This window comes from Tauraco erythrolophus, chromosome 10, assembly GCF_009769465.1.
Source record: "Tauraco erythrolophus isolate bTauEry1 chromosome 10, bTauEry1.pri, whole genome shotgun sequence".
In the NCBI taxonomy this organism is placed as follows: Eukaryota; Metazoa; Chordata; class Aves; order Musophagiformes; family Musophagidae; genus Tauraco; species Tauraco erythrolophus.
Window position 1 is genome coordinate 34426423 of NC_141474.1, and position 14453 is coordinate 34440875.

At 57.8% G+C, this 14453-nt stretch overlaps 2 protein-coding genes across 2 annotated transcripts; one reads left to right on the forward strand and one right to left on the reverse strand.

Annotated features, from left to right (window-relative positions):
* Positions 1-6827: 6827 nt before the first annotated feature.
* GADD45A (growth arrest and DNA damage inducible alpha) lies at positions 6828-8130 on the forward strand. Its single transcript, XM_086617438.1, has 4 exons — positions 6828-6871; positions 6975-7076; positions 7165-7378; positions 7919-8130. Exons 1-4 carry the CDS (start codon positions 6828-6830, stop codon positions 8030-8032), a joined length of 474 nt encoding a protein of 157 aa, XP_086473564.1. The 3' UTR covers positions 8033-8130.
* A 4040-nt stretch (positions 8131-12170) lies between these two features.
* On the reverse strand, positions 12171-14152 carry GNG12 (G protein subunit gamma 12). The gene is made up of 2 exons (XM_009982885.2): positions 14047-14152; positions 12171-12305 (listed from the first exon to the last, which is right to left on the reverse strand). The coding sequence occupies exons 1-2, from the start codon at positions 14140-14142 to the stop codon at positions 12180-12182; spliced, it is 222 nt and encodes a 73-aa protein (XP_009981187.2). The 5' UTR covers positions 14143-14152; the 3' UTR covers positions 12171-12179.
* Between the last annotated feature and the right edge of the window lie 301 nt (positions 14153-14453).

The following is a 14453-nucleotide window of genomic DNA, read 5'->3' on the forward strand; positions in this document are numbered from 1 at the left end:
GGTGAGGCACTCCCAGGGCTCCCACTTGCAGAATTCCCAGGATGCTGCTGCAGCCGGGGCAGTGGGAGCCGTTGGCATCACAGGCTTTTGGCTGCAGGTGAAAACATCTGCTGATGGGGAGCGGGTCCCTTATTTTGGGCAAACCCAGCCGGTTCCCACAGCCCGCTCAGCGCCACAGCCGGCTGCCAAACCCCAGCGTGCCACGGTCGGTGAGACCCGAATCCCTTTCCACGATGCTTCAGCGCAGCAGAGGACAGCAGGAATGTGCTGAGTGCTGGCAAACTGGGGTCAGACAAACACGTCCCGTATCCCTGGATCCCCACACCCCCGTTATCCCTGCACCCCCACCTTTGGGAGAGGCAACCCCCAGTCCGCAGCCAGCCGTGCTGTGCAAAGAGCAGCAGGCAGCAGCATCCTGAATGCGGGGTCCTGCACCCCAACTTTTCTCCTTTCATGCATGTGGACGGGGTCACGGCAGGCGAATGGTCGGTGTTCACCCCCAGCCCCTTCCCTGCTGCCTTCTCTCAAGTTTTCCACCTCTGCCAATGAAAACGGGGGGTGCAATGGTCTGGTTTCGGTGCAGGAGCCCAGCACAGGGTGAAACATCCCGTGCCAGACCCATCGGCTGAGTTCAGTATAAAATCACCACCACCTCTTTCTTCAGAGCCCACACCTGCTCTTCCGGGGCCAGGACTTGGGATTTTGGGGCCAGCTGGCCCCCACCACCTACGTCTGCACAACCCGACCCCACGGCCGCGGGGAGGGGGCACAGCTCTTGCTCGGGCCAGGCTGTGGACTGCATCCACCGGGAAAGGCAGATGCCTCTGCCAGGAAAGTCCCGTCCCTGCTCCGCGCTGCCCACAAAAGCGCCACCGAGCCGGGTTCTCAGCCGCACTCCCGTGACCCGGGCGGTTAGGAATGCCGTTGGCACGGTGCCCAGCTCCGGAGCCAAACCCAGCCGGGGCCACGCTTCCCAGCTGCCCTGCACGCTCCCAGGCGCCGGCCAAAGTCAAACCCCGAACACCAGCAGGGATTGCTTCAGCCGAACCCCGCTTTCATTTCCGTCGGCGATGGAGAAACTCCTCCAAAGAAAACAAGGGAAACTGACTTTTTTGTCTCACACAAACGAGGGGTTCTATCCCACCACAAAGGTGGATCCGGAGCTCCTGTGGCCACGTCGGGATGCCCACCCACCTGCTCTTCCCCCAGCTGATTCCTGGATTTGCTTTTCCAGTGGTTTCGATGCCTTGTGGCCACGCTGCCAGGTTACCCAGACCCCTAACAGTGCCACGACCAGGCTCAACCCTGCATGGGGTGCAGACTTTGTCCGTGGTGCCATCCCTTATGCCCCATTTCTGCCCTCGCTTTGCTCCCAGCGCTCCCTGGGGACATGGTGCTCCGTGTCGGAGCAAGGAGCGTGCGCTGGTGGTGCCCAGGGAAGCCGGGTCCTGCAGACCTGGGGTGAGCCCAGTGTTCCTGCTCCAGAGCACAGCAAGGAGGTGAAGCTGAGCATCGGAGGCTGCAGGCTCTGTTCCCACTGGGGTGTGAGAAGGTGCAGGCAGGGGTGTCCTGGCCCGGGAAGGTGAACATGGATGCTGCTGCCTGCACTGTCTGGAAACACTGGGGCTGGCTGGGGTGGGCTCAGCAATATGGGACTGGGTGCCGCGGGGAAAACGCAGTGGCTGTTGGAGCAGAGGCCGCCTCGGGGAATGTGCAAGCTGGCGTTTGCTCTGCAAAGGCGGTCGCTGCCCTTGTTATCTGGCAGATCCAAAGGGGAGAGAAAACGCTCACCCGGAACGCACGGCCCTGCTACGGGAGCGCGGCCGGGGTGTTGCGCTGCTCGGCGGTGCGGGCAGCGTGTTTCTGCAACACCGAGTGAAGGGCAGACCCCGCACCTCCCGGTAGCAACGGGATGGTCAGGGGTGTCAGAGGAGCTGGAGAAAGGTCCGGCGCGGGACAGCAGCAAGGCAGGGGACCGAGGGAGCAGATGGGGACATCGCTGAAAGCGGGAATGGGACCACGCGAGCACGGGCACAGCACGGAGCTAAGTGAAAAGGGAGCGGAAGAGTCCCCGGCACCGTGGGGCTCACGGTGCAGGAGCAGCAGCGGTGGCCAGGACCACCTGGCGGGCAGCCCCTCCGCAGCCCCCCGGGAAGGGGCTTGGCCGCCTGCCGGCCCCTTCGGCAGGGCCGGGGCTTAATCGCCTCTCACTGACACCTTTTGATGTTTGGTCTCGTTCCCAAAAACTTAAACTTTACGTGCAGGAAACATGTCTCTGGCTGGCCCAGAACGTCCTCCTGCGACGGTGGCGGCTCCGACTGAACTGTGGGCAGGACCCAAGTGGGCATCTCCTAACCCCTGCCTGTGAACCCCATGCTCTCCAGGCTTCCTTGAACAACCAAGTAGCTAAAACCCACAGCCCAAGACAATATTTGGGGCCGGGGTCTGCCAGCGCGGGGGGAAAGAGCTGAGCCCCCCTGGCTGAGCCCGATGCAGCTCTTGGGCCCACCGGTCTCCGTGATGCTGACTGCGGAGGGGATTGCAGGCAACGGCCTGGCGACTTACGAAAGTCAGGATTAAAGGGCAGGAGGGGGGAGGAAAACGCTGCGGACGCTTTTTGGCAGGCAATGAAAGGAGGGTTTAGTGGCAGCTGCCAGCTGGGAGCCGGCGGAGGGACAACTGCGGGTCCGACTCCACGCCGGGCTCCCCGGCACGGCAGCCGGCGGTACATCCCGAGCGCGGCCACTTTCTGTCTCCTCGCCGCAAAGCAAGAGGGTCCCGTGCGGCTCCGGAGCATCCTTGCTGCTTCTCTGGGCAAAGGCAGGGAGGGAAAACTGCCTCCAGCTGGGAAGCCTGCGGGGAAAACGCAGTTTTAGAGCATCGCCTGCTGTCGTCACCGGCGCGGCTCAAGGAGCTGCCGCCACTGAGGAGAGGGAAAAGAGGCTTCAGCTGCTTTTCGGCTGCCTTCGAGCCAGATTTAGCTCTGCAGCCGGTCACAGATGGGGCGGCGCGGCCGGTGGGATACAATCCCAGATCTCGCGGCGAGCGAGCCGGAGATTTTAGTTGCTAATAGAGATAGAGCAAATTAACCGCACTTAATTCGGGGGGTGACCGCACAATGCTTCCACCTGTTTTGCTGTGGTCCTGCCATCTGCCACCCCTCTACCTGATGCAAAAGAGGCTTTTTTTTTCTCCCCCCCTTTCTCCTGACGCCGTGGGCTTCGTTAAGTTGTGTCATGTCTCATCAGGGCTGCGGCAGCAGGACAATGGGCAGCGAGAGCCGAGGGAACATATGCAAACTTTTGGAAGTTTTCCTCGCCAGCGCAACCAAGGGGCTACTTCAATCGCTCCCTATGTTCCGCTGTGGGAAACGGTTTCATACCCAGATCTTGTTTTCCAAATGGTTAATTAAGTGATTCCACGAGCAACGTGTTGAACGCCGCCCTGCCGCACTCACCGGCACGCCGCACCGCGCTTCGGCAAACGCCGCCGTGGAAAACGGCCGCTGCTGTTTACGAGCCCAAGGAAAACGCTGCTGCGAGCAAATCTTTAAAGCACACGCTGCCAAAAGCTCTGCGAGGGACCACCGAGGGGCCCGTCTGCAGCCCCGGGTCCGCCGGAGCCAGCGGGACTGCGCTGGCTCGCAGCCCGGGTTGGGCAAGCGTTTTGGCACTCGCCGCGGGAGGACGGAGGCTTTTAGGCACGACAGCTGAGAAAGCGTGATCTTTGACACAGCTCCCATTAGAAGGAATCCTCCCCGGAGGTCTCCCGGGCTGAGCCGGGCCATATGGCAGCAAAAGTGAGTTCCCAGAGAAACCCCAAGTTCAACCTGGCGCTCGGAAACCCCGCTGAGGGGCTGGCGAGGGTGAGATGCTGCCCACCCCCTGGCAGCCAGCTGGCCCGGGGGGGCTGGGGGAGCAGGTCTGCTCTGCTGGGCTCAAACACGGAGAGTTTAGCTAAGCCAGCATCGGCAGAGCGAGCTCGAGCGGTCTTATGGCGCCGGCCGACATGAAGCGGCGGTCGGGAAGGCTCCAGCGTGACCCCCCCCCATCGGGGGTACTTGCAGGGGGAAGCGCTTGCAAGGTGGTTTGCAACGTAAGTGCCACCAGCAACACGCTATGGCTCAGGTCGGCACGGGCAGGCTCTGCGGCAGCAGCCGGTGCAGCACGGCACGGTGCGCCGGTGGCATTGCCGAAACGCCACTGTCCCCGCCGCCAGTGCAGTAAGTTGGGATAACTCTGCAACGTCGGATTGTTACAGGCTTCAGGCACGCTCAGGAAAGGTATTTCTTGCTGGGAAAGGTGCTGGTCACCACGCTGCTGCTGCCTGCCCAGCGCCGGGTGCAAGCGCCGTCCCGCACAGCGGCCAGGATGCACACCCTGTGGGTGGGCAACGTGGGTACCCAGCACCTGGGCGTCAGCGTTGCCCGCACCCGGGACCTCGCGCCGTTGCCAAACGCGGCGGCGGCCACAGCGCTGACCTGAGCGCTGAGCAGACACCGTGCCGGCCCCGGCTAACGCGTGAGCTGGAGGCCAGAGCTGCTGAAGCTGCCTCCAAAGTTTGGGGTTTGTCCACGGGCTGCCAGACCCTTCCTGGCCAGCACGGCTGGAAGTGATGCCGCAGTGTTTACTACACGCAGAGCACGTATTTTGAGAATCTGATGCGTTATTGCCTCCCCTGGTCCAACACCAAAGTGTCCCAAACAGTACAAGGTGCAGTGGGGTGTCCTCTAAGGCAAGGTTTGGGGTAATCTCTGCCATGGGCAAGGACCTGGTGGAAGGGTCATAGAATCATAGAGTGGTTTGGGTTGGAAGGGACCTCAAAGATCATCCAGTTCCAACCCCCCTGCCATGGGCAGGGACACCCTCCACTACACCAGGTTGCCCAAAGCCCCATCCAGCCTGGCCTTGAACACTTCCAGGGATGGGGCAGCCACAGCTTCTCTGGCCAACCTGGTCCAGTGCCTCACCAACCTCAGAGGGAAGAATTTCTTCCTTAGATCCAATCGAAATCTCCCCTCTTTCAGTTTAAAGCCATTGCCCCATGTCCTGTCACTCCACACCCTTGTCCAAAGCCCCTCTCCAGCTTTCCTGTAGGCCCTTTAGGTACTGGGAGGCTGCAATAAGATCACCCTGGAGCCTTCTCTTCTCCAGGCTGAACAGCCCCAGCTCTCTCAGCCTGTCTCCATAGCAGAAGTGCTCCAGCCCTCGGATCATCTTCATGGCCTTCTCTGGACCCGCTCCAGCGGCTCCATGTCCTTCTTGTGTTGCGGACCCCGGAGATGAACCCACCTTCTGACCTTCGCCAGACAGGACACGGAAGAGCCAACTCTAACCCAACAAAAGATGTCACAGCAGAAAGCCCATCCCAGGAGACACCACAGATGCCAAAGCCAGAGCCTGAGTGAAGGAAACGATGAGTTCCTGGAAGGACGGTGGCACGTGGAGGGCAGTGACCCCTCTCTTGTGTCCCCAGCACTGCAGACGCTCTCCAGGGCTGTGGGTTAAACCACATTGTGCAACTCGGGACGGGACCGGTGCTGCCCGCGGGACCCTCCCACCGCCCCAGCTGACTCGTGGCACAAACGCAGCTACGTCGGCGCCGTCACGAGCTGCAAAACGCTGCTCGTAGCACCGCGCCAAGGGATCGCCGTGCCACATTGCGGGTGAGAACCCTGCGTCAAAACACTGTTTGCTTTCACCGCTGCCCGTGCCGCGGCCCGCACCAGGAGTTTCACAATGTTTTGTGCTCAGGTCTGAGGGGGCTGCTGAGGTTATTTCCTGAGCGCTCGGTGGGAATGGCAAGAGCGCAAGCTTTGTGGTTGCGAGGAAGGCTGGCAGCTTCATCCTCGCCGTGAATTTAAAGGGAAACTTGTGGTCTTGGCAGGCTGGACCGCTCCGGCAACATCCCGATACAGAGAGACGTCCGGCTTCGCCAGGCCCAGCTCTGCCCCGCGCCACCAGCTGCAAAGCCGGAGCCAGATGTGCAGCATCTGCAGTGAGGATGGCTTCTCCCCCAGGGTACAGCCCGTGCTCGCCGCTGCCGTCTCTGGGTGTCACGGTAAAATCGGTGATGGCTGCTGCTGCTGCGGGCAACGGGGACGGCAGGCAGTGAAGCACCGGTGCCGCGGCAGGAGCAGCCAGACGTCGTGTCGCTCGATGCCGCCAGCACCGAGCCGCAGCCGGAGCCCCGGGGCTTGACCTGGCGTCGGAAAACAGAACGACAGCGGCAGGTTTCCGACGATGCCCGTTGTACAACACCCCCCGGCCCGGCTCTGCGCCCCCCCCCGAACCCCCGGGCCGGGGAGCGGGCTGCACCGGGCTCGGCCTGGCCTCCCGGCAGCGCACGTGCAGGCACCCCTCACGCCTCCCGGCTGTTTTTCCAGCTTTTTTTACGGTTTTGGGAACAAACACGTGCCACCCCCGCCGCTCGCTCCCGCCGGGGGGGAACCAGCGCGGCCCGCGCTCCGCCGCCCCGCCCCCTGCGCAGGCCACGCCCCTCCCGCCCCTCCGGCGGCCAATCAGCAGCCGCCTCCGCGCCGGTTCCCGTGGCGCCCCGGCCGGTAGCCGCGGCGCGGGCGCGAGGGTCAGAGCGGCCGTTCTGGGAGGTGAAGGGGAGGGGCCTCATTTGCATGAACCAATAGGAGGGCAGTATGCAAATGTCACCGGCTCCGGTTGGCCGGGCGCGGGTCGGATAACGCCCGCGGGGCGCCTTTGTGCCGCAGAGGCGGCGGCGGCGCGGAGCGCGCACCGGCACCGGGAGCGCGCACGGGTACCGGGCACCGGAGAGCGCGCACCGGGCACCGGCACCGCCCCCGCGGCTGCACTATGACTCTGGAGGAGCTGCCTGGGGACCACCGCACCGCCGGCAGGTACGGTCCGTTCCGTTCCCATCCGATCCGGTACGCGCGGGTGCTGCGGAGGGGTGTCGGCCGCCGGGTGACGGCGGCCTGTCTGTGCTTGTCCCGGCGGCAGGATGGAGCAGGCGGGGGACGCGCTGGAGGAGGTGCTGAGCAAGGCGCTGAGCCAGCGGAGCCTCACCCTCGGCGTCTATGAGGCCGCCAAACTGCTCAACGTGTGAGTGACGCCCCCGCGGTGCCCCCGTACCCCTCCCCCCCCCCCCCCCCAGCACCGTCCCCGCCGGTGACCGCGCCCGTCCCCGCAGGGACCCGGACAACGTGGTGCTGTGCCTGCTGGCGGCCGACGAGGAGGAGGCGGCGGACGCGGCCCTGCAGATCCACTTCACGCTGATCCAGGCCTTCTGCTGCGAGAACGACATCAACATCCTGCGCGTCAGCAACCCGGCGCGCCTGGCGCAGCTGCTGCTGCCCGCCGCCGGCACCGAGCCGCCCGCCGACCTCCACTGCGTCCTGGTCACGGTGAGCCGGGGGAGGACCCGCCGGTGGCCCGGGAGCCACCGGTTGCTGCCGCCCGCGCGGTGTCCCGCGTCCCTCCCCCCCCCCCCCCCCCCGGTGCCCCCAGCGGTAAGGCGGAGCGCGGTTTTCCGGGCAGCCGTGACGAACGTGCCGAGCGCGGCGTGTCTCCGGTAAAGGCCGGAACCGAGCGCGATCCCAGAGTGTCATTCGGTGAGACCGGAACCGGCCGCGCCTGGGGCACAGCGGCGGCCGCGCTCGGGGCTCCGCTCCGGCGGCGTCCCACGGCCCCAACGAAACTTTTTTTCCTTTTTTTCCTCCCTCTTTTCTTTATTCCTTCCCTCTGCCCCGCGGCCGCGGAGCTCCTGGCGCGGTTCTGGGGTCGGTCGGTCGGTCGGTTTGCCTCGGTGGCCATTTCGGATGATTCACGCCGCTGGCTTTTCTGCGATGCCTTTTTTTGTTTTTTTTTTTTTTTTTTGTCTTCTATGGGGGTTGTTTTTGCTTCTCTGTTAAAACACTGCCCCCCCCCCCCCCCTCTTTTTCCAGAACCCCCATGCCTCGCAGTGGAAGGATCCAGCGCTGAGTCAGCTGATGTGCTTCTGCCGGGAGAGTCGCTACATGGATCAGTGGGTGCCAGTGATCAACCTCCCGGAGCGGTGACCGCGCCAGCCCGCCGGCCAACTGAACCCCAGTGCACTCCAGTTTTGCAATACTTTCGCAGTTGCTCAGGAAGTAACTCCCTGCCCTGGCACGAGGATTACAGGGGAGGGAGGGAGGGGGGGGGACACAGAGGAAAAAAAACCCACCACCAAAAAAAAAAAAAAAAAAAATCCTACTAAAACTGCTGTCGAGGGGGGTAGGCTGAAGTTGAGCTACGTCTTGTGTGGGACTCAAGAAAAAGCGACTCCGATGCGACGAGGATGAGTGTGGAAGCGAAGCGGGAAGAGCAGCCGGAGGAGCGAGGCCTGGGTGAGGCGCCGGGGGTGCTGTCACTCCCCCAAAGCGCCCAGCACCCTTCATGGTTTGTTGTTTGTTTTTTTGTTTGGTTTTTTTTTTTTTTTTAAAAAAAGTGCAACTTACAGTTTCTGGTTTGAATACCTTAAAGAGCAAAAAGGTTAATCGAAATGTTTTACAAACAATTTTATTGTATTTTGGGGATGTTAATTCTCAAGTTTTTACGCTAAGATATATAATAAGTTATTTTATGATATTGATGAAAAAATTATTTATACTCGGGAGGTTTGAGAACCAGAATGCCCTTAAGCAGTCGGTCTGCAACCATGCAACTTTTAACAGTTGGCTGTTAAAAGCAGCTACATTTAATATAATTGTTTGAAATGGGATAGTGTTTTGTTTTTTGGGTTTTTGGTTTTCTTTGGGGTTTTTTTTTTTTTTTTGAAATAAAGTTTAAAATCCAACCCTTCGTACCAGGTTTTATTTTCTTACCCCATTTGTTAGTGAACAGTCAGAAGGGCTCGTTCAGCAGCTGCTTCCTTGTGTCCTGGCCAGGGGCAAGGTCCGGTTGCGCTGGTCCTGTGTGGTTTATTCCCAGCCCCTCCCATGCCATTAAATGAAAAAAGCAGCTGATGTGCTGCAGGAAATGCTGGAAATGTCACTTCTTTTTCTTGAAGGCTGCCACTTACCAGCACAGATTTAAAAAAAAAAAACCAAACCACAAAACAAACAGCAAGAGGCAGCATTATTTTTGAGGCTTCTACACTCTGGCTGAGCCTGAGTCTTCTTGGAAGACGAGGAAACCTGATTCCTCGTAGGAGGAAAACTTGACCTGATGTTTCCTTTCCCAGGAGGGGCTCAGTCTGAGTGCTGCACCATAGACAGCTGCAAACCCTCCTGGGTTTGCTCCCTGTGCCCCCCAGCACCACCCCTGCCCCCCCTAGGTTTAGGGGTCTTGTGCCAAGCACTGCTTTCAATTGCACGTGTACCCTGGCACACAACAAGCTGTCCTCCTCTGGCAGAAACCTCTTGCCAGGCCCCGAGAGAGGAGGGAAACACCCTCCCTCGCACCCGCGCCGCTCACCGCCCACGCTCCCGCAGCCGCCTTCCCCGGGGGAGGCCGCAGGGACGCCAGTGACCTACATCGGGGCTTCCCTAATCGCACGCGTGCCGCACCCCGGCACGCTGCCTCGCGGCACCCGGCGTGCATCCCGCCCAGCTTGCCGGACCCGCGGCCCTCGTGCGTGCCCTGGCAGCGAGGAGGGTCGCCTTGTCCCCAGCCCCAGCAGGATCGGTGCCAGCCCAGCTGGGCGGCGAGGCCAGACCAGTTCTCCCGCTCCCCGGACGCGCGGGATGGCACGCTCCGGCACGAGGCTGCCCGTCTCCATCCCATGCGGTGCTGCGGGGCCACGTCACCCGCCCCGCGGCGGCCTCGCGCCGTGGCTGGCACGTAGCTCGGGAGCGGGCAGGCGCCATCCTCGGCCCCCGGGGACGTGGGGCTGCGCGGGAGCGGCACCGTCGCTGGCACACAGGTGGCTCCTCTCCACGGACACCCCGTGCAAGAGTCACGCTCGCTGCGCATCGTGGCCCCAGCGAACGCCCAGTGGTGCCCGCTGGCACCGAGGGGGGTCAGGCTCAGACATGGCAGCGGCACGAACCAGGAGTTTTCTGAACGTAGGATTTTCAGCTTCGTCCCTACATCACAGATCCAGCAGCAGCGCTCCCAGGAGCTGATCCACCGGCTGCTGCCTCCATTCACATGGATTTAAACACCCACTGACCGTTGCAGGTGGCTTCAGCAGCACAAATGTCAGATTTTGAGGAAAAAAAACCCAAATCTCACCATGTCAGAGCAAGACCCCTCGCAAGTACAACTTGGGGCTCCAAACCACCATCCAGCCCTTCTCCCTGCAATGCAACACAGCATTAAAGAGCCAAATTTGAAAATATAGGGGGAAAAAAAAAAAAAACACAAATAACAAGCTGGCTGCTTAATTTATGGGGGGGAAAAAAAAAAAAAAGAAATTCTGGAGTAGTATCGGGTTTACTTGATGTGAAGGGCCGCATCGTCGTGCCACCTCCATGGATTTTACAACTCCTGCTCTTTCATGGCAGTTATTTATAGCAAAAGAGTAAATGGAATCGCTTGAGTTTTCGCATGTCCCTATATATTGCATTAAAAAAAAAAAGTTTACTGGAAAATCTATATGTTAAATGCCATCAGAAGCGGGCAGCTGCGTGCGGCAGGCTTTATTTAAGGGCAGACTACAGAAAAGAAGCCAGGCACACCCAAACTAAGTTAATTACTATTTTTAACAAGACGTGTTATAAAATGATAGACACAAACACAGTAAAAAAAAAAAAAATCAGTGTGAATCTCCATTATTGTTTTTTTTTAAATTGTCACTAGAAAATAATTATGAAAATAATTTGCACGTAAGCACAAAATTAGCAGTACAATTTTCTAACGGCCTTGTGTGTCAATTTTGGAAGTCTTTGTGAAACAAATATATAACTTCTCAATATATCCAATAGCGTGTGTATAATTTAATATAGAAACGATCAATATGCAACAGAAGGCAGTAAATTACAAGTGGCTAATAAATTCTGTAAATATCATTACAGAAACGCAGTTACGGCACATCCCAACTTCAACCTCTGAGCCACCAGCTACAGGGGAAGACATTTGTAGCCACCTGAAGTCAGTATTATTTTCAATCCCTTCAAAGTTTTCTGTTAATATTCAATGTTTGTAAAAATATACTATTAAAGTTTATATATATATGTACACACACATGCACACACAGAGAAAGACTTTTTTATTATGTATATATATATAAAAATCACTTACTTGATGGAAAGGCCCTCCAATTACATTTGCACAACATCAGTCTGGATATAATTTGGCATTTTTCCCCTTTAAAAATGATTTTTTTTTTTAAAAAAAGAGCCAAACTCTGACTCGCTGCACAAAATACCAGTGGGGCTTTGAGCGAGAGAGCCGTGCCTCCAGCTCAGCGCGCCGCCCGGGCAGTACCAGCTTGCAGCCTTTGATTCTTTCGACAGGGTTTTTGGTTTTGTGGGTTTTTTTTCATACTAACACGGATTTTTAGTTAGAGAAGATAATTCAGAGAAGCAGAATCGAAGCTGAAAATTCGGCTTTTTCAACTCCTCTTAAAAAGCCGGAAAATAAATCCGCAGATCTCTGGTTCTCGACGCTTGGGGTTTTACACTTAAAAAACCTCTGCCGAGAGAAGGCAACGCGAGGAAGGATGCAGGCACGGCTCCCTGGAGCTCGCCAGCACTTGCTACAATCATTTTCCAAGGCAGCTTTCGCTAGATAACGCACTTCGAAATGTGCCTGTGCGTAAACACACGCGCACACGCTACCGCCGCGGGCACCCCCCTCCCACGCAGAATTAAAAAAAATAAGAACGTAAAACCATCGGTGTTTTATCAGGTTTCTCCACCTTTGCCTCTGCTCTGCCAGCGAAGCTCAGGCAACTTTGGTTTGGTTTGTGTAGCTTGAAAAGTGGCCCCGGGACCCGCTGCTGCCCAGGACAAGACCCCGTCCTGCCCCATCCCATCCCTGGTGCCACGCTCCCGGGCTCCGCGCCCGAGACCCCATTCCCTTGGACAAGAAAAGAAGTTAATTCAGTTTGAAACCTCGCTTCCTAAGAAAGGCAGGAAAGAGAAGAAACGCTTTAGGAAAGCTTAAGAAATCGTGTATACACTTAGTAAGAGAAACGGCCGCTCTTACTCAGGTAGTAGCTGGTACCTTACAGAGTGTTTGCCTACGTGCCCGCTGGCAGCTGGCGCTGCCCGGGAGCGCTGCCCAGGAGCTGCTGCTCTCCTATAACAAAACGCAGGTCTTCTTGTCCTTGAAAGGGTTCTCGGAAGCAGGTATGCCCATTAGCAACGGATCTTTCTTGGCATGTTCTTCACAGTAGAGCATTAGGTCTGCTGAGGCTTTGGACACCTGCAGAAGGCGGGAAAAAAAAAACAAACCTAAACCCCCATAAAATGGTATTTCCCCATAACTGGTGACATCATTGGAAAAGGACTTGGGAGTGCTGGTGGATGAGAAGCTCGCCATGAGCCAGCACTGTGCACTGGCAGCCCAGAAAGCCAACCGTGTCCTGGGCTGCATCCAGAGCAGCGTGGGCAGCAGGTCAGGGAGGGGATTCTGCCCCTCTGCTCTGCTCTCATGAGACCCCCCTGCAGTGCTGCCTTCAGCTCTGGGGGCCCCAACACAAGGACATGGAGCTGCTGGAGCGGGTCCAGAGGAGGCCACAAAGATGATCCGAGGGCTGGAGCACCTCTGCTATGGAGACAGGCTGAGAGAGCTGGGGCTGTTCAGCCTGGAGAAGAGAAGGCTCCAGGGAGACCTTCCAGCACCTCCCAGTGCCTGAAGGGGCTACAGGAAAGCTGGAGAGGGGCTTTGAACAAGGGTTTGGAGTGACAGGACAAGGGGCAGTGGCTTTAAACTGAAAGAGGGGAGATTTCTATGAGATCTAAGGAAGAAATTTTTCACTCTGAGGGTGATGAGGCACTGGCACAGGTTGCCCAGAGAAGCTGTGGCTGCCCCATCCCTGGAAGTGTTCAAGGCCAGGCTGGATGGGGCTTTGGGCAACCTGGTGTAGTGGAGGGTGTCCCTGCCCATGGCAGGGGGGTTGGAACTGCATGATCTTTGAGGTCCCTTCCAACCCAAACCGTTCTGGGATTCTATGACTGAATATGCCCAGAGGTATGAAGTCCCTGTGTGGGATGGGAGAGGTGCTTGGAGATCAACACCATCTCTGATCTCCGGGGCCTCGTCTCCTGCGAAAGACACACTGCCGCGGGCTCCCTCCGGCTTCCTCTGTTGGAGGGGAAAAAGGATGGAGCCTGGAGCTCTTCGAGGTGCTTGGGATCAGTTTGTGACACCAGGTGAAAGCACCATGTGGCTCCTACACGGCTTCTCCAGAATCCTAAAAATAAACCGGAGGAGGTTCGAAATAACACAGTGGGTTCGGAACGAGGAACTTCTCGTCTCTAAAGTCAGGGGCAGGAAACAGAAGTGTCCTCAGCGGAGTGGCCGTTTCGGGAACGCGGGTCCCTGCTCCTCACCCCCCTTGCTTGGGGGAGGGTGCCGCGGCTCCGGGGACCTCCACGTCTGGTCTGGTGCCCTTCGAAAGGGGCTGCCCAGCAACTCCCAGGGCACGGCAAAACCCGGGAAGGTGATGTTACTAGTGCAGCCCGTGTCCTGTGCCTGCTGGTGGGAAAATATTTGGTTTCTTTTCTGCCTTGAGTTACAGGAACCCAGTTTCTGCAGCCTTCTTTTTTTTTTTTTTTTTTAATAACATCCCTGCACGTTCACCTTCCTGGCAGAACTTGCATTCAGCCAGCCGAAGGATGCCATGAAATCCTACAATTAACACAATACACATCAAACTGGAAATGCCAACCTGCCTTCTGCTTCACGCGTGGGATTTGCACTTTATGTTTCGCTTTGGTTCACCCACGAGTCCATAAAGCACCGATCTGCCTGGGGATGCTGCTGGGAAGGGGCCACAGAACTAGTTTTATTTGGGTTTGTTGGGCTGAAACATAAATATCATGTTCTGAGATGGGGCAAACACTGAGCTGTGGGCACACACACACACACTGTGTTATTGCCCTACAGCTGGAAGGGGGAAAAACAGGAAAAAAAGGAGGGTTGAAGATGGATGAGTGCTCACCTTTATTCTCTCTATTGAGGCTTCTATCCGCAGCTGCTGGACAGTCCTTCGGGCCTGGGCTATGTTGTTGGTCGTGCTAGCCGTTTTGCCAGACATTTTCAGCGAAGCGGTGACGTTCTGTTTTGAGAGACAGCGGGTTATTTTTCCAGGAGGTGGCAGAAACGTTAAACTGCTTCTACACACAGAGGCAACCGCGACGCGCTGCGAAAAGCACTTTTTTTGTTGTTTTTCAAATTCTTTTGCACAACAGGAGTTGTCGGCTGAGGAGGAGCTCAGTGACTGCTGCTCTGCAACCAAAACACCCTCCAGAAAAACCCCACTGAGCTCTCGTGCATCTCACTGCTTCGCTCTTCCCTGGGTTAACGAGTGATCCGGGTTTATTGGCTCATGCTTTTCCAAAGCCGGAG